This window comes from Pinus tabuliformis, chromosome 9, assembly GCF_031772625.1.
Source record: "Pinus tabuliformis cultivar Carrire ecotype Pingquan chromosome 9, CPIR1, whole genome shotgun sequence".
NCBI lineage: Eukaryota > Viridiplantae > Streptophyta > Pinopsida > Pinales > Pinaceae > Pinus > Pinus tabuliformis.
Window position 1 is genome coordinate 1,725,304 of NC_142307.1, and position 25,402 is coordinate 1,750,705.

The following is a 25,402-nucleotide window of genomic DNA, read 5'->3' on the forward strand; positions in this document are numbered from 1 at the left end:
AAGGATCAACAGTTAGGGTTTTGTTGGTTGGCACAGCTAACTCTGAACCTAGGTCAAGACCCTCAAGCCAACACATGTTATGCTTTTTCTATATTATTTTAATGCATAGAGGGTGATCTTGATGAGAATGATCCCAATATAAGCAATAATTTTGATGTTATGTAGCTATTTGTTATAGCATCGTTGTTTTTGGACTCTAGAGGTCATTTAGATCCTCTTTGTTGATAAGTTTTGAATCAAAGATGGATTGCACTCGGAGCTATTTTGGTTATATGCACCATTGATTTACACATGAGAAACTTTACATATTTGTGTAAAATAATTTGGATTCATATGGAATCATGGATGCACATGAATTATATGTTCTTTTCAAAATTTGAATAATTTATGTATTTTTTGGTCGACCAATCTTTTGGTCTAGTTCTGACGATGTTGTTTGTTTGATGTTGATGTCGCTTTATATATAAGTTAAAAAATTGAAAATAAACTATCATTTTAGTATTTAAGCTTCTCGATATTGCAAATGATTTAAAATTTAGATCCCCCGGCAATAAATTGACAATAACGATAAATGTAACATGGATTTTTATAAAATATATATTTTGATATATCTTTATGCATATTACCCATGCAGAATGGCATATAAGTATTGAAGATATGTACGCATATATTCTTGTAGTAGATTAATGATATAATTAAAGCATCAACTAAATAGTTGTAGTATTGTACTATGCAGCGAACAATTCAAACTTTATTCGTCATATAATTTGGATTCTAATCTGAAAATACAAATAACTATACCATTTAGTAATATTTCTTAAGCCTCTTGTCATGAGCAGTTTCTAAATCTTCTCCCGTGGTCTACTAGCAACAAGGTTTGCTACTTGAGCGGAGGGAATTGTTTCCGGAGGACAGGGAATCATTGAGGGAGACCACTGCCCTCCAAAGAGAGCTTCAAGAGTGGGAGCATGAGTCTGGGGGTGCTTCCCTGCTACTATCGGTTAAACATTCCCAAAATGAATCAAACTTTTCTAGCAGAGGATCACACATTCAAGTCTCACCATATTCAGATGTTTTTCAAAAGCATGTTCAACCGGGTCATGTTATTTAGAAAGAGGCTGGCCCTTGATCGTCATAACAATATCTAACAGAGTGCACAAGACATATTCAATAATGAAAATGTGTTCCTAAACTCAGAAAAAGAAAGAGATTTTTTTCTACTTACACAACACCATCTACAGTAAGGGATGTTTCTGCAATGTTAGTTGCAACAATAATGCGTCTACAATTTGGAGGTGCTGGCGTAAACACTCGAACCTGTTTATTGGCAGCAAGCATCCAACTGATCCATGTTAGCATACACCTGTTTATTGGCAGCAATCAAACCACTGATCCATGATAGCATTGACTAGCTAGGCAGCAACATTATAAATCTTTAACCCATGGTAAATTACAGTCCTCAAGAATGTAATAATTTAATTATATTCTTGTATTTTCACACATGGAATCAGATCTATCGTCCATAACAGCATCCACACAATATTCCACTATGTAGACACAAATACATAAATCATTATACTATTTTTAGTAGAAATCTCGAAGAAATGTTATAAATTTTACTCTGAGAAACAAAACTGTACTAGTGCAAGTTATTTATTACAGTAAATGGTACTTTAATCAGTTCATCCGCAACAGGAGTAAGGCCACAATATCACATTGTGTTCCAGCAATTAAAGATAAATCAGCACATGAATATTGTCACTTTCATTTCTCCAAAATTAAAAGTTAGAACATTATTTACAAAATGTTAAATTTGGCAACTAGGGCCAAACATCACTTTGGACAGCTCTTATGAGGCAGCTGATATTTTTCTTGGATTCCTCTTTCCGAGAGGTGTAGGATTGATCTAAAGATCATCCCATTCTGACATGTACAAATGAAGTTATGAATTTATTTTTAATATGGACAAATTGTCAAGGTCGGCCAGCTATCAAATTAGCCTCATCCAGCCTTCAACGTTGCATATAAATACAAGGTGCCTCCTCCTCATTTTGGCATCTCATCTCATTCATCTTTCTCTCTAACATCTTGATTAGGTACGGATTTCTGAGCCTCTCTCTCTCCACACGTGCGAAAGGAAGATTGTCTTTTCTAGTTGCTGTGTTGACCAGATTTGACCAAAATTTCAGGAAGCTGAAATTTCAGGAGGCTGACTTTGACCATCGTTGACCCTGTTTGACTTTGGTTTTGTGAGGGAGACTCCTGTTTGGGCAGGCCGCTGTTCTGGGCACAAAAACCGAGGCAGTTTTACCCCTGCGTTGACCATTGTTGACTGCCCTAATTCAGGTTGCTGCATTGACTTTTGTTGACCAGATTTGACTGGTTATTTTTGGACTGTTTTGGGCTGCATTATCCTTCTGTTAAAGGCCGAGTTGACCAAGGTTGACCAAGCTGTTTTGGAGGTCAATTTCAGTCCTGTTGACCAGCGTTGACTTTCTGGTTAGGGCTTTCTGTTTCTGCTGTTTTGACTGATCAGTTTGGGCAAGTGAATATTGTAAATTGTACTCTCCCTCTGCTGAACTTTTGAAGAATTATAAGAAGAATTGATCAAGGGTTTCCCCACATTGGGGTTTGTCCCTGGCTGGTGCCATATCTTGTGTCTTCTTGTGTTGGCTTGTCTTCTACTGTTATTGTTTATGTTCTATCTGCATTTTACTATCATGTTGATGTGATTGCTATATTGGATATGATATTGGGCTAACAAAGAAAATTGAAGTAAAATTGCTCTAAGCATAGAACATACCATTGTTATCCTAAAATTAACACAAAAGCATTCAACCACCGAATATAGTTTTTTTGCAAGTACAAGGGAAGGAAGTTTCTTTCTGTTAAAAATCCTTGTCTATTCAAAACTGAGCTTGCTAACATATTAATCCTTCATTAGAACTCCTACAGTACAGTTGTTAACAGAGAATATTTTGCTAGATCTTTTTGTTGGAGAATGTAACTAGTTTCGGTCTTCATAATTGTCATTTGACTCATGTTATATTGTAATTCTTATGTATCTATCAAATGAAGAAAGAAAAATATGTAAATATCAAAAGAATATTATTTTTGTAAAGCATGGGTTTCATGCTTAAGTTATTTGTCACTAGGTCAAGCATTCATTTAATGCTCCTAGGGTTTACATGAGTCAAAGTGTCCTTGTCATATTGTAAAAGACCCATTCAGGCATTTGTATCAAGAAAAGAAAAATTATTTTTAATATAGAAGTGTCTAGAAGGCTCCCAAGACCAAGTCGGCCAGCCTATGTGAAGTCAGCCTAGAGAGGGCTAATGGAGCCTCTTGGAAGGCTGTATAGAGATGGAACAACCTGTTGTAACACACATCAAGCACATATCTTTCAGATTCGGTCTGCAAATGGAATAGACATGCAAAGATCCAAGAAGGCAAGAAGAAGTCTAGTGAAGAAGAAGAAAAGCCCTAGAAAGTTCAGATCTCTGAAATTCTGCTTGGAACAGCTCACACGTGCGAGAGGCCTAGGGTTACTGGGCATGCAACAGGTCCGAAATTGCAGGAAGGTGTTGCAAACTTAGTTGCTTCACTGTCATTGGAGATCTGGTTTTGCATTGCAGAAAAAAAACTTGCATGGATGACTTGGTTCTTGGTGATAGTCTCGGGTCTGGGTTTTGGTCTTGGAAGTCTCCTTTGAATTGATTCTATAAGAAGAAAAGTTCTTCTGGGTCTTCCCCTTGGAGGAGTTTTGCCCTGGCTTGGAGCCTATATCTTGTGTTCATCTTTGTACGGTTGTGATATTCATTGTTTTGGCATTTATTTGATGATAAGAACATCAGTATAATCAAGAAGAACATAATATAACAAATAACTGTCAAGTGAGAAGTCAAAATAAAAATATGCCCTAATGCTGCCCTAATCGATTCTCCAACAATTTTCCCTATAATACACAAACACAAACGATAACTCCAAATAGCAGAGACTAGAGAGTCAATTGTATATTATTCAATATCTGAAAAGTGAGATAGAAAAGTGATATGTCTCGTGAGAGAGATGGATTTTGGTTGCAACCAACATCAAATAACTAAAAGCACATGTCTCGGTATCTAAAGTCACTTTATTTGACCACTAACTCAAAAATATTATGCTATGTAAACATTATGTACAATTAATATGTCATATGTTCACTCAATCAGCCGCCCTTAATAGTCATTTGTGAAACTGCACCAAGCTTATCACTAAATCTTACAAACTTATCTGGACTATAGTTTAGTGAAGATATTTGCAATCTGTCCCTGAGTTGCACAATCATGCAACTCCATTTCTCCCTCTTACACAAGTTGAACATAATGGCAATGGACCTCCGTATGCTTTGTTCACTATTGAAACAGTAGATTTCTTCCCATCTTCAACACATTTTGGTTTTCACAATAACCTATAATTGTAGCTTGTTCAACTTGCAAGTGAGTGAGTATTCCTCATAACCAAAATGCCTCACAACCTATATTTATTGTTGTGCTGTATATTGCTTCAGAATATATGAATGGCACAGTTTATTGTTTTTTATTCAACCAAGAAGCAACCCCTATAAAAATAGTGAAAACGTTACCTGTAGTGGATTTCCTATCATCAACCAAACTAGAAAATCAGACTATGTGAAAATTGTTGAACAGAAAACCTCCCCTCTACCATACAAGATGTCACACTCCAAAGTTACATCTACATACCTCAAAAATTTCTTGGCTGTCCAATGTTCAACCACTGGAGATGCCATGAAACTAGAAATAGCACTGAATGCAAAACCCATATTCAAACTTCTTGTTGTAAGATATATCAAGATCTCCAAAAATTGTTTGATTACCAACTCATTAGCCAGTTTTGAATCAGTGTTGGTTGATAGCTTCAGCCCAAATTCAAAAGGTGTAGAAATTAACTTGCAATCTGCGATACAAAACCTCTCCAACAAACATTTGAATACTGAGATTATCAAACAAACACACAACCATCAGTTTCTCAAAATCCCACACCCAGGAAATAATGCATGAGGCCCTAATCCATCATGTAAAATGCTGAACACAAATCAGATTTTACCTTCTGAATTATGTCAATCTCACTACCTACAATAATAGTATCATACACATACACCACCAAGATCAATATATCATCAACGATGCTTTTGACATATAGATTTGGATAAAAGAGGTTTCTTCTAAGTGTACATCCTATAATATGCATGTCCCAACCCCTGGTGGGCAATGAACTGCCCCATCCTAAAGGGGGCAATAGCTACTATACATCGTACAAAGCAACCTCTCATTCCTTCAGCTACGTCAAATAATACAAAGAAGAATCAAGAAAAAATAAAAGGCATTTAGAGGGGTGGAAAAACAAAGGCCGAGGTGACTCATGCATCCACGATTGCTCCCTCCTCACATCTATACACCCAGGATGAGGTACTCCATCATAGCCAATCCCTTTGACCATGGCACTTGGCCATGAAGTCCATTCCCCTTCATTCCATCATTATTCACATGGCACCTATCAATTGAAGGGTGGACCAAGGACATGTTGCTTCCCCTTGGGGGTTGAAAACACCTAATAGGATCGTCTATTAACCACTCCTACCTAGCGAGGTTACAGCATTACGGGACTAAGGCCCCAATTTTGGAAGAGAAGCCTTATATGAAGTCTTAGTTTGCCCATTTCTTTCAAGCTTGGTGCACTTAGATGCAATAAACCTAATGATAAAAGTTGCAGCACAAAATATTGTGTGTAATTGATAGGTGGTTCCATCTATAGGTATGGGCAACTTGACTGGGGTCCAGGTCCTCCAGAGAGACTGTCGAAACCCACAGTTGATATTTTGAGAGCCATGGGACTCCGGACAATTGTAGAGCAACATTTGTATCCATGGGCACCATTAGCACCCACAGAGTTCCTACATTTTTCCCTATATCATTTACGGGATGATGCACCTGGACCATCATGTCCCAAGTTAACTTCGCAAAATTACAGGATCAGGCAGTTGATCCAAGGCCTAGATGAAGTTTGTCTCATACCATGAGACATGGGAAGGCTAGCACCATCTTCAATACCCTCAAAGTTGGAGCATCAGGCATATTCACCACATGGAGACCCATGAGACCCATTTTGTGCCCCAAAGCCAAAACTAGGGTCCATAGGATGATTGTGAAAAAGATGTAGAGGCCAGCCCCTAGAGGCCAATTTTATAAGGCATCTACACTTGTTTTGGCACACATTGCACTCAAAATTTTCCTAGAAGAGGCCTATGTTAGCATGACATCAGCCTTCTAGCTATTCCATCTCACACGTGTGGCATATTATTGATATATCTCACAAGCTACTAGGTCGGCTTGTAACCTAGACTTATACTTGCCCATTATTATATGTTTAGAGGGGCTTGTAGGCCAATACGGCATTCCAATGCCTTGTATCAATTTAGAATTTGTCATTTGAACTTCTCATCATCACAACTTTGGATTTTCGACCTCATTATAGGAAATTGGACTTGTTCTCTTTGTTAGTGTCAGTGTTTGCAGTCTTCCTCCAGTGATCAAACATGCTCTTACAAAGTGATTTTAAGGTGTCAAGGTCAAATTTTGTCATTTCAGTGAGTCTTCAAGCAGAATTTGGTCACTAGGTATTAGGTATAGGGTTTGCTTTTACTCCTTCCAAAGTTGTCCAAATGTCGGTCCATGTCACAATTTAGTTGAGTGCACCGTCATTCAGAGGGTTGTCATCATCATGTTAAGTTCCACTGGGTCATTTTACACCTTGTTCATGCTTCAGTTGCGCCTACGTAAGGTTCATTTCCCTCTCCTAGGGTTTTGAAGGCAATTTCTCTTGGATGGTCAAATCATCAGCAAAACTTGTATCCTGATGTTCATACACCTTCCCCTATCCTTAATGTACCTTATTAAACACTTCCCATCACTGAGATCCCCCAAATTCCTCATTTTCGCACAAACCCTAGTTTCTTGCTACAACTTGGCAATTTTCTAGGCTAGACCTGTGTTTTGCCCTTTTGGACCCCTTCCCCTCACTCAATCTTTGAAATTCCACTTTCCCCTGCTTCCTAACATCTCTCCCTACTTCCCAAAATTTTCTCAAGAATTTAGAAGCCCCTTATCTCCTTCATTTCGCTTCATTTCAACAAATCCCCTGTTCCACACATCGGGGTAGGGTTTACTCAAATGATGTTTCTGAGCAAGAAAAGATGAATTTTGGAAAACTGAGAGAGGTTTTTGTCCACAATAGGCCAAGGAAGAAAAACCTCCTTCACTTTTTACACAGGTGTCATGGTTTAGGAGAAATGTCAAAAATACAGTTTCCTCGGGAGAATTGATGCACCTCTAAAGTGACCTTGGGAAAATCAAGTTTTCTCCTAGCTTGGTTGGCCAAATGACTTGCTTGATAAGTCAAATGATAACTAGACACAAAGAGCTTTCCAATGAGCTATTATGAGCTCAATTTGGAGTTGAGGAAGACCTTCAAAAGTTGACTGCAACAGCACTCTACCTTTAGGCAGCCTCATTTGGCACATTTTGACCAGTCTTGGGAGATTTGATTTTTGACAGGGCAAATGAACTCCAAATTGAAAAATTTTGGTCGGGTTGGAAAGTAGACGCAAAGACCTTTCCAACGAGCTATCCTGCACCCAATTTGGACACCGAGAAGGCCTCCAAAAGTCTCCTGCAAAAAGCGCTACGGCGCGGCGCACATAACTAGCGCGGCGCATTGGGCTCAAATTTCCAGTGTGAAAATACACTGGCACGGCGCATAGAGAAGGCACGATGCGTTGGGCTTGAGGCGCGGTGCATAGAGCTTCCAAGCCCGATTTTCTCAAAACTTCATCAAATCGCCCAAATCACATGGATTTGCCTTGGGACAAGTAGGTAGAGCCTCTGTCATTGTGTTTTATCCAAGTTTGTGCTTATATCATGGTGGTTGAAGAATGGTAATTGTTTTAAATACAAAATCAAACCCTACCATTTGACATTCTAAGACACTTGCTGCCTAGGGTTTGAATAACCATTTTGCTACCAAATCTATCATTTCTCAATCACTCCCTACTCCATTTTCCCTTGATTTCCCTATTCCCCAAATTCACTAATCCCCTCTCCCCATTCCCAAAGCCACAAACTCAAACTCCCGAAACCTAGTCCCATACTGAAAACTCCCAAACTACTCCATAACCCCTATTCCCTTGATTAAAACCTACCCCCAGCAGTCCCTAAATCCCTCATTATTTGTTCTTCCCCCTATAGTTGTATCACTCTTCCCCTTGGTGGGAAAAGTCAAAATACACCATCAAGACAGTTCAACACATCACAGCTCACCTATTTCTCATCAAAGCAGCTCCAAAACAGTTCATTCACTAGCAGTGATGGCATCTGATCCTTCATATGAGTATGAAGAGGAGACACACAGTGACTCACCAACAGGAGTACATGCACCCAGGAGACCTCATAAAGGTGGCAAAACATTCGGGAGAATCGCCAAGCTGCCCAAAGGAGGAGGGTGGAGTTCACTTCACTTGAGCAGGAGGTTAATGCCGATCGAGAGTCATGGCTTGAAAGAGCCAACATCCACTTAGAGAGACTGCTAGACAAGGCCGACAAGGAGAAGGCATTGCTGAGACACATGGCTTTTCATTACATGGCGAGGAACAAAGTTTGCAAAGGCGCGAATCAGGAATTTAAAGGCAAAATTAAGGAAGGCATCAAAGAGGCAAAAGAGGCAAAAGGAGCATGATCAACTTCAGATATTGGCCAAAGCCTCTTTAGCCCAACATAGCTCTTGATAGAGAAGGTCCAGCCCAAATTTCAAGAAATTTGGAGCAATTTTTGCATTTTGGAAATTTTTTGCACAAAAAACAGAGTTTTCCTCCCTATGCGTCGTGCCACGTGGCGCTCGCTTTTGCTAGAGGGCTCCAAATCACAAAATCTTTGTATTTCTGGATTTGTCATGAAAAGTTATGCTTGCCTACTTATGGCCAAGAAGTTTGGGCAGGTTTTGAGCCCTCAAAAGGTCAAAAAGACTCAAAAAATGACCTCATTGCCCCTATTTTGACACATAGGAAGCAGTGTTGGGAGAACGGACATTTGGAAGGGCAAATGGAGGCCAAATTGAAAAATTCCACTTGGGTTGGAAAGTACATAGGCAAACCTTTCCAGCAAGCACACCTGGAGCTCATTTGGACATCGGGAAGGCTTCCAAAAGTGGGTCCAAACAGGCGCTACGCATAGAGAATCAGGCGCGGCGCATAGAGGAAAAATTGTCAGTTTGACCAAGTTTTGCTCTGTTTTTTGCCCAGCTTTGCTTAGTTTGACTTTTTTACTTTCCTAATGGCAAAATTATGATGTAATTTGATGTATATTAATGGATCATGATGTAAATATGTCAAATTCTCACTTGGTAAGGTAGATTCATCAATTAAAAAGTTGATTGAAACTGAATGAATCAGTTCCCTAATTTATAGAGGCAGACAGTTTCATGGCCTAATTTCTAGTTCCTAGTTTAGAATCAGTTGGATCAGCTCCTAAACATGTGAGCTCGACCCCTAGAGGCTAGGATGAGCTATGGTTTGTCTATATTATGTTGTTTTTCAGTCATTAGCATGGTTGGACACTAGGGATTGCTTGGCACTCCATTGTACATTTGATTTCTGCATTTTTGGCAAAGGAAAGACCAAGGTTTTGCAGCGCTTGTTGGGATCCTTGTGGCTCTGTGTTTTGATGGTGTTTTTCTTCATGCAATTGTAAGTTCATTGATGTTTTATGTATGCCATTTCCCTTCTCTTTGCTTCTGAAATTAAACAAATGAGTGACAAAAGGTAGAATTCATTAGCTTGATGTGCTCTGCCTGTTAGTTTGTTTAATTTTCAATGTTTTCTTCAGTTTGAAGAGGATTCTTGGTAGCCTCTTGCCCTCTTCAGCTCCTCAGTGGTCTTTTCCATCCATTCATTTAATCTAAAGCATCAAAACCACTGCCTACCTTGCCCCAACCGGAACTCTGCAAAAATTTGGCCTCATCCCCGGACCCAAATTTGCCTTTCCTTTTTTCCAACAAAACTCTCAAAAAAATCAAATCAAATCCTTGCACTTCATACCTAGCCTAATATCAGCTTTTATTTCAGTGATCTCAAGCCCCATCGATTATCTTTTGCTGAGATTGACCCGGAGAGAGCCCTCTCCTGTCCTCGTAGGGCTAGCTACGAGGCTGAGCGTGGTTTGATGTGGACCTAGAAGCTTACCTTTTCAGCCTGAGGTAAATCTAGGCTCTAACATAGTGGCGACCATACTGGGGAAGAAATTGTTTGTTTGCTAGTGTTCTTCGTTTTATAAACTATAGACGGAGCCTGAAGTTAGCCAGGTAGCCTTCGAAACGCTTTTGCTTTGCATTAGCGCAAGTAGATAAAAGTTGCTTCAGTCAATCTTCGGTCTAGTCTTATAAACGGAACATCTAACTTGCAAATTGCCCCAGTAACATGTATCATGTTCAGATCTGATTGTTGATGGTGGACAACGATCAGACACAGCAAGGCTGAAATCATTCACCTGGTGACTCCAACTCAATGTAGAGACTCCACTGGAGGACTAACTCTTCTTTGAGAAAATGGAAGGATCTTACACAAAGTCCGGGTATCCAAAGTGGAATGGTATTCAGGATCTACTCTGCTTTCTTGTAAATTACTTCTTTGTTGTTCTTGAAGCTGTCCTGAAAGTTTTTCAGAATTTGTTGTATGATAAAGGTGATCAAAATCTTCACTCGATCTATTCAAAAAGTGTAAATACTGAGTTTACATGGCGAGAAACAAAGTTTGCAAAGGCGCGAACCAAGAATTTAAAGGCAAAATTAAGGAAGGCATCAAAGAAGCAAAAGAGGCAAAAGGAGCATGATCAACTTCAGATATTGGCCAAAGCCTCTTTAGCCCAACATAGCTCTTGATAGAGAAGGTCCAGCCCAAATTTCAAGAAATTTGGAGCAATTTTTGCATTTTGGAAATTTTTTGCACAAAAAACAAAGTTTTCCTCCCTATGCGTTGCGCCACGTGGCGCTCGCTTTTGCTAGAGGGCTCCAAATCACAAAATCTTTGCATTTCTGGATTTTTCATGAAAAGTTATGCTTGCCTACTTATGGCCAAGAAGTTTGGGCAGGTTTTGAGCCCTCAAAAGGTCAAAAAACACTCAAAAAATGACCTCACTGCCCCTATTTTGACACACAGGAAGCAGTGTTGGGAGAATGGACTTTTGGAGGGGCAAATGGAGGCCAAATTGAAAAATTCCACTTGGGTTGGAAATTAGACAGGCAGACCTTTCCAGCAAGCACACCTGGAGCTCATTTGGACATCGGGAAGGCTTCCAAAAGTGGGTCCAAACAGGCGCTATGCATAGAGAATCAGGCATGACGCATAGAGGAAAAATTGCTAGTTTGACCAAGTTTTGCTCTGTTTTTCGCCCAGCTTTGCCTAGTTTGACTTTTTTACTTTCCTAATGGCAAAATTATGATGTAATTTGATGTATATTGATGGATCATGATGTAAATATGTCAAATTCTCACTTGGTAAGGTAGATTCATCAGTTAAAAAGTTGTTTGAAACTGAATGAATCAGTTCCCTAGTTTATAGAGGCAGGCAGTTTCATGGCCTAATTTCTAGTTCCTAGTTTAGAATCAGTTGGATCAGCTCCTAAACATGTGAGCTTGACCCCTAGAGGCTAGGATGAGCTATGGTTTGTCTATATTATGTTGTTTTTCAGTCATTAGCATGGTTGGACACTTGGGATTGCTTGGCACTCCATTGTACCTATGTTGCAGGAAACGTGGGGGGGGGGGGGGGCCGTTTCCGGCTGGAAACTGGGACGAAACGCGGAAACGCGTTTGGTACGGCCAGGAAACGCGTTTCCGGCCGTACTGCCACGTTTCCCGAAACGGAAACGTGGCAGTACGGCCGGAAACGCGTTTCCTGGCCGTACAGCCTGCGTTTCCCAATTGAATTGTGTTTTTTTTAATTTTTTTTTTTTCAAATTTGTTTTTTAATTTTCTAGATGTGTGTCTAAAGTTATAAAAGTGAATTTTTGCCCTAGTGTTGATATGCAGTTCATGGTAATGTTAAATTCTTAAAGTAAAAGTGATATTCTCGTTTATTTTTCATTTTCATCATTTTACTTAAATTTTTAACATTACCATGAAATGACTCGGGATGTTTGAGAATGGTTTCGCCCTCATTGGATTTCATATGGAAAAAGTAGAATTTTAGATCTCACTCAAAATCCAACAGACTTATTTGTTTTTCAGGATTTCAGGATTGGGGGGATTGCAATGTTTCCATTGGATTTTATCATGTACTAGGGTATGGAACTTGTATTTAATCAAGAGAACCAAGCCCTCTATGCAGTGGAAACTCCCAATAATCAAGATCATGTAAGGTACTAGGGTATGAAACATGTATTTAATCAAGAGCACTAAGGTCGTTCGACTATGTAGGAGGAGACTCCCAATACAACAGTGGGCCTTCTAAAGAATGGGATGTGGATGCAGAAAATCTTGATTTGGATCTCTCTCTTGCAGCCTTATAGTCTTTATTGTACTTGCAGCCTCATATATTAATATAAATAAAGGCTGATTTTGAGATTTGGATATCTAATAAAGGTTGCTTTTGGATATTCTGATATTTTTATTTTCATTATGTGATCATTCATGAGTAAATGTGATGTAAATTAAATCTTAATGTTTAAGTGTAATAAATTATAATGTATCATTTATGCTTTATGATTGCACACACACACACACATATATATATATATATATATATTTAAATATTTTCTATATATATTCGCGTTTCCCCGTTTCCAAAATTTGGGGAGGTCGCGTTTCGTATCGCTTCCCGTTTCGGAAACTCGTACCCGTTTCCCCGTTTCGTGCAACTTAGCATTGTACATTTGATTTCTGCATTTTTGGCGAAGGAAAGACCAGGGTTTTGCAGCACTTGTTGGGATCCTTGTGGCTGTGTGTTTTGATGGTGTTTTTCTTCATGCAATTGTAAGTTCATTGATGTTTTATATATGCCATTTCCCTTCTCTTTGCTTCTAAAATTAAACAAATGAGTGACAAAAGGTAGAATTCATTAGCTCACTGTGCTCTGCCTGTTAGTTTGTTTAATTTTCAATTCTTTCTTCAGTTTGAAGAGGATTCTTGGTAGCCTCTTGCCCTCTTCAGCTCCTCAGTGGTCTTTTCCATCCATTCATTTAATCTAAAGCATCAAAACCACTGCCTACCTTGCCCAAACCGGAACTCTGCAAAAATTTGGCCTCATCCCCGGACCCAAATTTGCCTTTCCCTTTTTCCAACAAAACTCTCAAAAAAATCAAATCAAATCCTTGCACTTCATACCTAGCCTAATATCAGCTTTTATTTCAGTGATCTCAAGCCCCATCGATTATCTTTTGCTGAGATTGACCCAGAGAGAGCCCTCTCCTGTCCTCGTAGGGCTAGCTACGAGGCTGAGCGTGCTTTGATGTGGATCTAGAAGCTTACCTTTTCAGCCTGAGGCAAATCTAGGCTCTAACACTCTTGTGGATGAATTGGAAATTTTCGATACATTTTGATATTTGGAGCTAATCTTGGATATTCTTTGGAGCTATTCTTTGGTCTAATGGATGGAAATCTTCCATGTTATCTTGTATGTGGACTTGATTGTTGAATATTAATTTATTAATGTCTAATGTATGGAATAATTGATTCTAGGTCATGCTAAATTGTGCCCTAATTTGTTGAAGATTAATTAAATTTCTATTTAGATTAATATTGCAAGCATTACTCATACATAATATGTAATGAATTGTCCTAGTGGTGAACTCCTAGAAGCTCTCCCATGAAAATCCATTTTTCCATTGCATAGGTAAATGCTTGAAATTTTGTTGCTAGGGCATCAAATTTCAGACTCCTTGGAAACAATTTTCGCTAATCTATTCTCTCAAGGGACAAGGGACTGGTCCAATTAAATTGGTGATCATTTACCTCTCTTATCCATTTTCTCTCTCCTTTAAATTTTGGCCCCTTTAAGTCTAAGGTAGTAAACTAGGGCTTGGTGTGAATCCATAGGCAAGGTGAGTTTTGGCGATTGGAAATCCTAAACATCAAGAGGATAGTGTTTTCCACAAAATCTATCCTTTTGGTGAGCACCCACTTCAATTCCATCCACAAACTCTCTTGCCCTAGTTGTTTGCCTTAAGAAGGAAACCCAGTTTTATTTTCCTTCAACTTGGGGGCTTCTTTGAAGGTTTCATGAGCCTTGGCCTTGCTAATATACATTGTTGGAAACCTTTTCTCCTAGCCTATATCATTGGTTACTTCAACACTCAACCCCTCAATCAAACCATAGGTCTCATGCCTCATCATATAGACTTCTACAGAGAAATTGAATTGCCTCCCATTGGAACCTTGAACCAAAAATTGTCTTTCTTGCAAAAATCCCCATTGTATCACCTTATATCCTATTGACCACTCAAATGTCAACTACCCTATAGTAGAGTACACTTCAAAGCAGTCATAATTTTTTTGAGATTTCATCATCATCATGCAGCTTCTAGTCTACTGATGTAATCCAAATTATGTAGCCCTGGGGGCCATTATGGATTCTAGTATGTCTATAAAGCCATGTAAAACATCTAGATAAGCCTATGATTTTGACCATAGAGTTTCACTGTAGGGAGTTTTTTTTTCCTCCGCCAATTATTTATGTTTTTAAACATTTATAATTGGTAGAGTTTTTCTCCTGAGCATGCCCCAAAGATAGAGTGGGGCTCGATGGTGAGGTCTTAGGTGAGTCTTAGTGTATAGAGTCTATGTAAATTATCATACTAGATCATTTGTAAAGTGTCGAGGAATTTGGTTGAGTCTAGAGGTCATATTTTTATTGTCAAAATTCCCCATCTGAAATGGGATTTTTATGTAATATTTCATGTAAAGATGTAAAAAGTGTTATCTATGGAGGTTTTAAGCGGTGTGAGTACACAAAATTATACCTCAACTCCTAAACTTTCTATCTCGATTCTATACACACTTTGATGGTGGAAAAATATGTCTAAACCCATCTAGAGTCATTTATTTTATTTTATGGCAAAATAATTAGTCAAAAATGGTCAAAAAAATTAAAATCAGAAAAATAAAATTTTCTCCGAGTGGAAAAATAATTAAAAAGGGAATGTGCACTTTCCAAGAAAGGGATCAAATTTAAGGATGAGAAAAGCCTCATTTCCAAGGCAGAAAAGACCCACAAAAAGTTCATTTGGCCAAAAGGAAAATAATTTCTCAAGGGAAATCGAATTTTTTGGTCTAGGTGGTTATTTTGAATGAGGAAATTTCAAGAAAAATATTTTTGAAGATATTCCAGTGGTCCAAAACCACTCCAAGGTCAAACATTGGTCCATCTAGCACATCAATCAAGGAAGTCGAATTTTTCTATGGATCTGTGCAGCAGTGATCAAGGGTTTGAATTATTTTGAAGAGGATCAAGCCATGGATCAAGTCAAATCGTTGTTTTTTCCACTTAGGGGCTCTCACAGACTCATTGTTTTCTATATAAGGAAGCTCTAAGCTCCTCATTTGCAAGCATGAAAAATCTTGAGCTCTTGGCTAAGTGAAGTTCTACTACTTTTGTAATATTTTTTCCGAGCAATAAAATAAAGTCTTTGGGGAAAAGCTATGGTGTTATTCTTCAGTCTATGTCACAAGGTTCATCAAACTTTAACCTTTAGGTTCGAATTTTGGCGAACCGTAAAAAAAATTTGAGGTTCAGCGAACCTCATCGAACCTCATAGCCATTGACCAAATCCGTAGATCAAAATTCATAACTTCATGTCACAACTCAAGATTGTAATTTATCCTTGTAGTTTCCATGTTCGTGATAGCATTTTTTATGTTTACTGATGTTGATCTCTTACTATTTTATCCTATAATTCATTATATATATATATATATATATATATATGGCAAACCTCATACGAACCTCATCAAAAATTCGAACTCAAACCGAACCTAATCATTGTCGAACCCAAACTCGAACCCGAACCATGTGACATTGTCTTCAGTTATATGGTAATATCTTTCTGAACTATTGTTAATTTTAGATAACAATGGTATGCTCTATGTTTTAACAAAATTTAATTCAATGTTCCTTAGGCAGCACAATAACAATTTCCAATTATATCCAGTAGCAATCACATTAACTTAAACACATTGATAGTAAATGCAGATAGAACATAAAAACATGTGCAGAGGACAAGCCAAGACAAGAGGACACAAGATATGGCGGATACCAGGGAAAAAACCCAATGTGGGGAAACCCTTCGATCAAATCTTCTTATTATTCTTCAATAGTTCAGTAGAGAGAGAGAGTACAAATATCAAATTAACCTGCCCAAAACAGTCCAGTCAAAATCAACAGTCATCTGGTGAAGGCTCCATTATCTATGATTCATGACCAAGATCTACCGAAATTCCTATGGGGTGAAGAAACAAAGACTGTTGTGTACGTTCAGAATAGAAGTCCCCACAGGTCTCTAAATAATCGAACACTTGAGGAAGTCTTCTCTGGGAAGAAGCCTACCGTGGATCATCTCTGAATATTTGGGTGTCCAGTATATATCCACATTCCCAAGGATAAAAGGAAGAAGCTAGATCCAGCAAGCAAGAAGGGAATATTTGTGGGATATAGTAATTCATCCAAAGCTTACAGAATCTACATCAAAAAAGGACATCATATAGAAGTAAGCCGAGATGTAATATTTGATGAAAATATTGCATTCAAAAGACATTTCATCTGATTCTGATGAAGAAGATCTTCCTATATTCGAGGAAGAAGTCAACAAAGAAGAACACAATACTCATCAAGAAGATGAAGGTCCGAGCGAACCTGTCACTATCCCTGAAAAGAGGAAGAGACCTAATTGGTTGACCTCCACACTTCAAGAAGCTAAAGGACATCAGGCAAGTGGAAAATTTAGAGAATGCAAGAAACCCAAAAGGTACCTTGGATATGCAGCCTACATGTCCAAATTGATAGATGATGGGCCATCCATGTTCGAAGAAGCTTCCAAGCATCCTGAGTGGAAATCTGCCATGAATGAGGAATACCAATTGATAATGAAGAATGGGGTTTGGGAAGTTGTTCCTAGACCGGAAAACAAATCTGTGGTAACTTCGAAATGGATTTACAAAATTAAGCATGTTGCGGATGGGAGCATAGACAAATACAAAGCAAGATTTGTGGCTAGGGGTTTCTCACAAGAAGAAGGAATTGACTATGAAGAAACCTTTGCTCCTACAGCAAGATATACAACCATTCGTTCATTGATTTCTCTAGCTGCATCCATGAAATGGAAAGTTCATCAAATGGACGTAAAGACTGCATTTCTGAATGGCACCATAGATGAAGAAGTCTACATTGAGCAACCTTTGGGATTCGAGGTCAAAGGTAAAGGAGACTATGTTTGCAGGTTGAAGAAGGCCCTATATGGCCTCAAGCAGGCACCTAGAGCATGGTACGCCAGGATGGACACTTATCTGCAAAGACTAGGCTTTACCAAAAGTTCGGTTGATCCCAATCTCTACATCAAAGTGGTAAAAGATGAACCTGTCATCATCTTACTATATGTAGATGATCTTCTACTAACTGGTGTAGAAGAACGTATTCTGGAATGCAAGAAACAGTTAACGACAGAATTCGATATGAAGGATCTAGGGTCCATGCACTATTATCTGGGACTGGAAGTATGGCAAGAACCCAATGAGATTTATTTGGGTCAAGGAAAGTATGTAATTGAAATTCTCAAAAGGTTTGATATGATGGAGTGCAAGCCTATGATGACTCCTATGATCACGAACCTGAGACTGTTAAGAAATTCTGAATCCAGTCTGGTGGATCCCACAAGGTACAGGCAATTAATTGGATCACTGATGTACCTAGTAAATACTCGGCCAGATATATGCTTTGCAGTGAATGTTCTCAATCAGTTTCAGATGGAGCCTCATCATGATCATTGGGTGGCAGCCAAGCATATACTGAGATACTTGCGTGGAACCATACATTACTGCCTAAAATATGAGAAAGGGAAAGATGTACTTCTGACAGGATTTACTGATTCTGATTGGGGAGGCAGTGAGAAGGATGGTAGAAGCACAACCGGAGGATGCTTCAGTCTAGGATCCTCGATGGTCTCTTGGATGAGCAGAAAGCAAGAGACAGTTGCCTTAAGCAGTACTGAAGCCGAGTATGTAGCAGCATGTGAAGTCAGCCGGGAAGTGGTCTGGTTAAGGAAATTGTTATCCGACTTATTTGCAGGACCATTGGCCTCTACAACGATTCATTGTGATAATACCAGCTGTATAAGATTGTCTGAGGACCCAATGTTTCATGGGAAGACAAAGCACATAAACAACAAATATCATTATATTCGGAAGCTGGTGCAGGATGGAGTGTTGAAGCTGGAATATGTTCCCACAGATGAGCAGACTGTCGACATATTAACAAAAGCGCTTCTGAACAAGAAGCTTGTGTATTTTCGAGACAAGCTTGGTCTGGTTGATATGTCGTCCCTATTTGAGCAGGAAAGATAGACACTACATTTCTGTCTTCCGAGAATGAAGAAGAAATGGAGGATTGAGTTATCATCTGGCATCCAACACTCTTTGAGGATGAGGTAGGGCATCCAAGACAAGAGTGGGCAAGAGGACCGATATTCTTGAGGGCTGGGAACCCAAGATGAGAATAGTCCTAGTAGGGCATACTCGGAGAACACCCGGGTGGGTATGACCCTAAGAGAGACAATGACGAGTGTGTCTATAAGTCATTGGTCTCGCCAACATTGTGCTCTGATCTATGATTGAAAGATAGAGCGATTAGTCAAGGCCTTGCTATATGGAAACAATGTTGGTTGAAATGATGCTATAACAGATGGATAACTAATCCGACTCTTTGCTTATGAGAACTCTTGTATTGAGAATGTCCATGTACCATGTATGAATGAATACCTCCCTAGTTAAGAGGGAGTGTTGAAAATAGTGTAACTAGGATCGATCTTCATTATTTTTGCATTAATGTATTTTTGTATTTAAAGAATTATTTTTGCTCTAATTAAAGAGCTCAAGACAAAATGAAGACAGTCATATATTATTTTTGTAAATGTAATGAATGTAAGTCCTTCTAGATCATCAAAGAAATACTCAAATATGTACCCACCGTTTTACTCTTGAAACCGCTCAAAGGAAGGCTATGAAACCACGTCGGCTCAGCTAAATGATCAAAGGAAACGTCGGCCTAATCAAAGTTCACGTCGGCTCAATGAATGGGAAGGCAAGCCTATATATATAGGCTACGTATGGAGCCTCAACAACGCAATTCAATTCACTTCTCTCACGAAGAAGCAAGGTAGCGAAGGAGCCGCAACGTTTGAGGAAGTTTGTCCCCTCATCAAGCCTGCACCTCGACATCTAGTCCTGGGTTAGCGTATCGCATTTCGTGATTGCGTTTGAAGGGCATATCTGGGTTAACATATCGCAGTTCATGATTTTGTTTGAAGGGCAGTCCTGGGATTAGCATATCGCATTTCAGGAGGAGACTGTGGATGACAGTGCGAGGGTACCATAAGACTAAATGAGCCCTAACTCCATCCACGTATGCATATACGCTCTGAATTCTAGGGCACCCTCCTTCACTGTGGTGACAGTCAACTGGATTATCTTGTGGAAGTCGTGCACATCAGCCATTTTCATAACTGTGACAACGTATGATATATATATATATATATGGAGCAAGAGTAGATCGAGGCTAGGAGAGCCTATCCGAGCTGATTTGGTACAAACTGATATAATTCTTCAATTGCAGAACTGAACAGTGCTACTGGGTACATATTCTGAGGTATTGTCATTTGATGTTGAAGGCATTTCAAGGTCAAGTTTTGGGTCATGTAATTTCTCAATAAAGATTCCATAAGAAAGAGTTCAAGGGTTTTTCCTCTCAAGTTTTGGAGAGGTTTTTTCCCTAGCATGGTGCCAATATTTGTGTACTTGTGCATGATTGATTTTCTTATTTTGATAGTTGGTTGATGATAATGATGCATAGTAATAATATCGATCAAATTTGAAGAAAAATAATATCTCAAGCAGTTATCTAGGAAAGAGAAATATAACAATTGCATTGCCCTTAAATTTCTCAACAGAAATCACTAAAGTTCTTAGAAGTATACTCTTCTCCATTATCTGAGCTCAAAACCTTTATCTTCTTCCCTGTCAAGTTCTCTACCTGAGCCTTGAACTCTTGGAATCTACTGAAAACCCCATCCTTGGTCTTCATGAAGTAGATCCATAACTTCCTAAAGAAATCATCAATGAACGTCACATAGTGCAAGAAGCAAGCCAAAGATGGTATTGTCATCTGTCTACATGCATCTGAATGTACTAGATTCAAGATCCCCATGGACCTACTATCACTGCTCGATAAGGATCCCTTAGCATTCTTGCCAAGTGCACAATCCCTACAAACACCATCATGCTCTACCTGGAGCTCTGGAAGACCTATAACCATCCTCCTCAATGCTAGCAAAGCCCTATAATGCAGGGGGGCAAATCATCAATGCCATAAATCACATAAACTGATCCTCAGGCCCTTAGGCCATACAAGAACCTGACCATCTACAAAATCAATTTCGTATCCTCTTTCCTCCTATGCAAAAATAGAGAGCAAGTTCTTCTTCAATCTTGGCACAAATAATACATCTCTCATTTGTAGAGAATCTCTAAACTCTAGCTGAAACGATGCTATCCCAACTCCTTTCATTACATACTTGCCATTATTGCCAAGCACCACCTGCAATGCTAAATCCTTCTTTGTCAAATTAGTGAGAAAACCTCATGAACCTATCATGTGCCTAAAAGCACACCCAACCTGTGTTCTCTGAGACTAGGCACCATCTTGACAAGAGATCTAGAATCTATACCAGTTGTTGAATACTGAAATCTGAGGTTGGTCAAAGGTTGATCTTCAACAAAGCTCTGATACCATCTTGAAATTCCATCGCATGTGTAATAGAATACAACTTTTTGATCTAATAATCACTTCCTAATGATTTTCAAACAGTGTTTTTCATGCAATTCATATCATTGAATAATTGCACAGAAATCTCAATTGCAAATGCAACGGAAACAATAAAGATCATAGAAAGACACACATGCACAATACATGTTTGATCTTATAGATACACTCAGAAGTCACCATTGACTTCCCCTCTGGTCTCGAAACTATCTCACACACATCATTCTTAATGATGGACTGATACTCCTCCATCATCGCATCCTCCCAAACCTACTAGCCTATTGCCTCCTCATAACTGGAAGGTTCAGAATCAATGATTTGGCTCATCAATGCCATATAACTCGAGAACCTATGTGGTCATTTGCTCTCCTTGAAAGTACCACTAGGAACTACATGCCTCTTTGCGTTCCGCAAAGTGTCACGAAGCCATGTCGGCCTCTTCCTAGTCACTACAACATCTCTAAGGCAGGTCTACTAACTCTACTAGCTCTACTGACTCCTCCTGAGAGTCTGAAGGATGATCAACAAGACTAGAGGGATCTATACCCACATCCTTCGAAGCCTCGTGTTCCTCACTATCAATATCCATATGAGACTGTCTAGACCTCCCGAAGACTACCTCCTCATCAAAGGTAGCATCCCAACTAACCTCAATATGGCGTTGTCTTGGAATGTAGATCTTATAGATCTTTGAAGTCTCGTTATATCCCACAAAAGTACCCTTCTTCCCATAAAGTTCTAACTTGTTCCTCTTCTCCTTTGGCACATAAATGTAAACTAGAGAGCCAAAGATCCTCAAATGACTGAACTTTGGCTTCACTCTTGTGAATGCCTCCTCAGGAGTCTTGTCCCCAAATATCTAGTGAGGACTCTTGTTCTAAACATAAACTGTCGTGTTGGATGCCTCTACCCATAACAACATGGGTAAATCTTAATCATGAATCATCGCCTTGATAGCCTCCACAATGGACTTGAACTTCATTTTCACAACCACATTATGCTAAGTATTGTAAGGAACTATCAACTCCCTCTTCATCCCTACCTCCTTGCAGAAATCACTAAAGTTCTTGGAAGTATACTCTTCTCCATTATTTGACCTCAAAACCTTGATCTTCTTCCTTGTCAAGTTCTCTACTTGAGCCCTGAACTCCTGGAACCCACTGAAAACCTCATCCTTGGTCTTCAAGAACTAGATCAATGTCTTCCTAGAGGAATCATCAATGAACATCACGTAGTGCAAGAAGCCACCCAAAGATGGTATTATCAGCTGTTTGCATACATCTGAATGTACTAGATTCAAGATCCTCATGGACCTACTATCACTGCACGGTAAGGATCCCTTGGCATTCCTGCCATGTGCACAATCCCTGCAAACACCATCATGCTCTACCTGGAGCTCTAGAACACCTATAACCATCCTCCTAAATGCTAGCAAAGCCTTGTAATGCAAGGGGCAAATCTTCGACACCATAAATCACATAAACTGATATTTTCATGTACCAATGCTTGGATTGGGCATCCTAATAATTTGTACAATCCTCCCTCTCAAACACCAATCACTCTTGCTGTGTCTATGCTCAGGCCCTCGGGCCATACAAGAACCTAACCATCTACAAAATCAACTTCGTATCGTCTTTACTCCAATGCAAAAATAGAGAGCAAGTTCTTCTTCAATCCTGGTACAAGCAATACATCTCTCATTTGTAGAGAATCTCTAGACTCCAGCTGAAACGATGCTCTCCCAACTCCTTTAACTACATACTAGGCATTAGCGCCAAGTTGCACTTACAATGCTAAATCCTTCTTTGTTAAATTAGTGAGAGAATCTCATGAACCTATCATGAGCCTAAAAGCACCACCCAGCTTGTCTTCTCTGAGACTGGGCACCATCTTGACAAGAGATCTGGAATCTATACCAGCTGCTGAGTACTGAAATCTGGGGTTGGTCAAAGGTTGATCTTCAACGAAGCTCTAATACCATGTTGAAATTCCATTGCATGCATAATAGAATACAACTTTTTGATCTGATAATCACTTCCTAATGATTTTCAAACAATAACTTTCATGCAATTGATATCATTGAATAATTACACATAGAAAATCTCAACTGCAAATGCAACGGAAACAATAAAGATCATAGAAACACAACCATGCACAATATACACGATATTTTTCCCCTGGAAAACCCAACCTTGGGAGAAAACCCAACAATATTTTCTTGAGGAGAAATTGCCTTTTAGAAAGGTTTACAAATAAGAAATTTGTCTAGAAATTTGTGCCAATAATACAAGTCAAATACCAATCAAACAACTATTTAGTCAAATAACGACTCTATAGTCAAACTCGAGCCTATGGTCAACTCGCACATGTGGCCAAATCTTCAGTTAGGCTCGGTCAAATAGCCACGGTCAACGTTGGCCAAAACTCAATCAAACCCTATGGTCAAATCTTTCACACATGCAACTGTCAAGATGCTAGTCAAACTCAGTCAACTCGGTCACATTCGCAGCCTCCAAGAGAGAGATAGAATGATGAAGAAAAGATGAAGACTAACAAATTTCTCCTTGGCCGAATTTCTCCTCCATTGGAAAAGATCAAATGAGCTTGTTGTGTTCATGATTTGTCTCCTCACATGCTTGTCTATTTATATAGAACTCTAATGTTAAGTGGAGACCCAATAGGTGGCTCCTCATCACAAGAAACCCCCTCACTTATGGAGCCTACATTACAACTCAGTATTAGACTAGAAATGTTTTTTCCACTAATGGGTGAAATAACCCATTAAATAAACAAATCAAACTTGCTCTAAAAAATAGATAAATGCATCTCGGAGCAAGCAATATGAGTATCGTGGACCAATCTCCCCTAGCCAAATCAGCATGGCCCCATGGGAGAAAGACTACCCCTGGGCCATTCACCCCTAACCAAATCAACATGACCCCATGGTTAAATGTATCATTCTCCCCTCGTCAAATCAGCATGACCCCATGAGAGAATGTTCGCCTAATGTTGCAAAAACATCAACAAATAACAAGTCAAGTTCTTGTAAGATTGAATTCACAATGATTTGCTTATCCTTATGCTTATTCAAAAAACCAACACCCAGGAGATATTCAAATAGTCCACTGAGGGTATTTATCTTGTGGGACTCCCCTTAACCCAATCTTGAAGATACTCTTCTAAGGTCGAGAAGAAGAGAGTTATCAAGATATCTTCTTGCATTTCTCCTATCCCTTTAGAGTAATACACGAAAAATTGTATGTGTCTAGGGATAGCCTTAAGAAAAGAATGATGGTCGGGGTGTTTAGGTACCTTTTCAAAGTATTCTAGAGCGCAATGACCCTAGAATATCTCGTACATCAAACGATGGTCAAGACATTTGCAATTGTAATGGATCCATGACTTATCCTAGGAATATTTCATAATAACTGAAAGAGGAGTCGACAGTGTGAAATTAGGGCACCCAAAGAAATGCTTCCTTTGTTGTGACATCAAACTATAAAGGACTGACACCAATAAGAGACAAATATCAATTAATGGATAATCAACAATAACATAAAGAGAGAAAAAACTAAGAAAATCCTATTTCTTAGTTTTATACAACCTAAAGCCCTCAACTACAAGAGGCAAGGATTTTCAGAGGGGGTTACTATGTTATGACACTAATGGGAGTATATAATGGGTCTAATGTATAACTAAACAGTGTGTCAACCTAGTAGTGGGCCTACAACCATAATGACAGAGAACGAGTAAACATATTATCATATGAACAACATCTATATATATATATATATATATATATATATATAATTGTTATAAATTGGTTCAATCTTCAATCAAATTGTCACGTGCACACACTCAGGAATTTGCTGGAAGAAGTATTATCTCTAAAATCGCAATTTGACTATGTGACCTGTCGTCATATTTACAGGGAAAGGAACCAGATTTCTGATAGTTTATCCAAAGAAGCAGTGCAACAACCTTTTGGTAATTGGATGATTCAGGAACAGATTGGTCAAGACTTCTATCAGTACTTCCACTGCCCATTCATTGATCAACAGACACAGGAAGCAGCATCAACATGATACATCTCAACACATATATGGACCTTTTTTGTTATTTTTCTGAATATATAGAAAGATCTGGAAGTGTATATAATTTTTGTTTTTTGAACTGTTACAGTAATTAACTCATACTATATTATTTTTGGGACATTTTACGGTATGTGGCCTCGTGTGGCCACCACTTTTGAGATATGCTCCTTTGAAGCATTTA

General features: G+C 38.9%; 1 protein-coding gene across 3 annotated transcripts in view; it reads right to left on the bottom strand.

Annotated features, from left to right (window-relative positions):
* Positions 1 to 25,402, bottom strand: part of LOC149146812 (putative pre-mRNA-splicing factor ATP-dependent RNA helicase DEAH4) — a 448,775-nt gene that overhangs the window by 326,140 nt on the left and 97,233 nt on the right. For all 3 annotated transcript variants that reach the window (XM_089438928.1, XM_089438927.1, XM_089438929.1), the window contains one exon: positions 1,226 to 1,317. In XM_089438928.1, the coding sequence (XP_089295054.1) occupies positions 1,226 to 1,317 (92 nt within the window). The remainder of the gene's footprint in view (positions 1 to 1,225; positions 1,318 to 25,402) is intronic.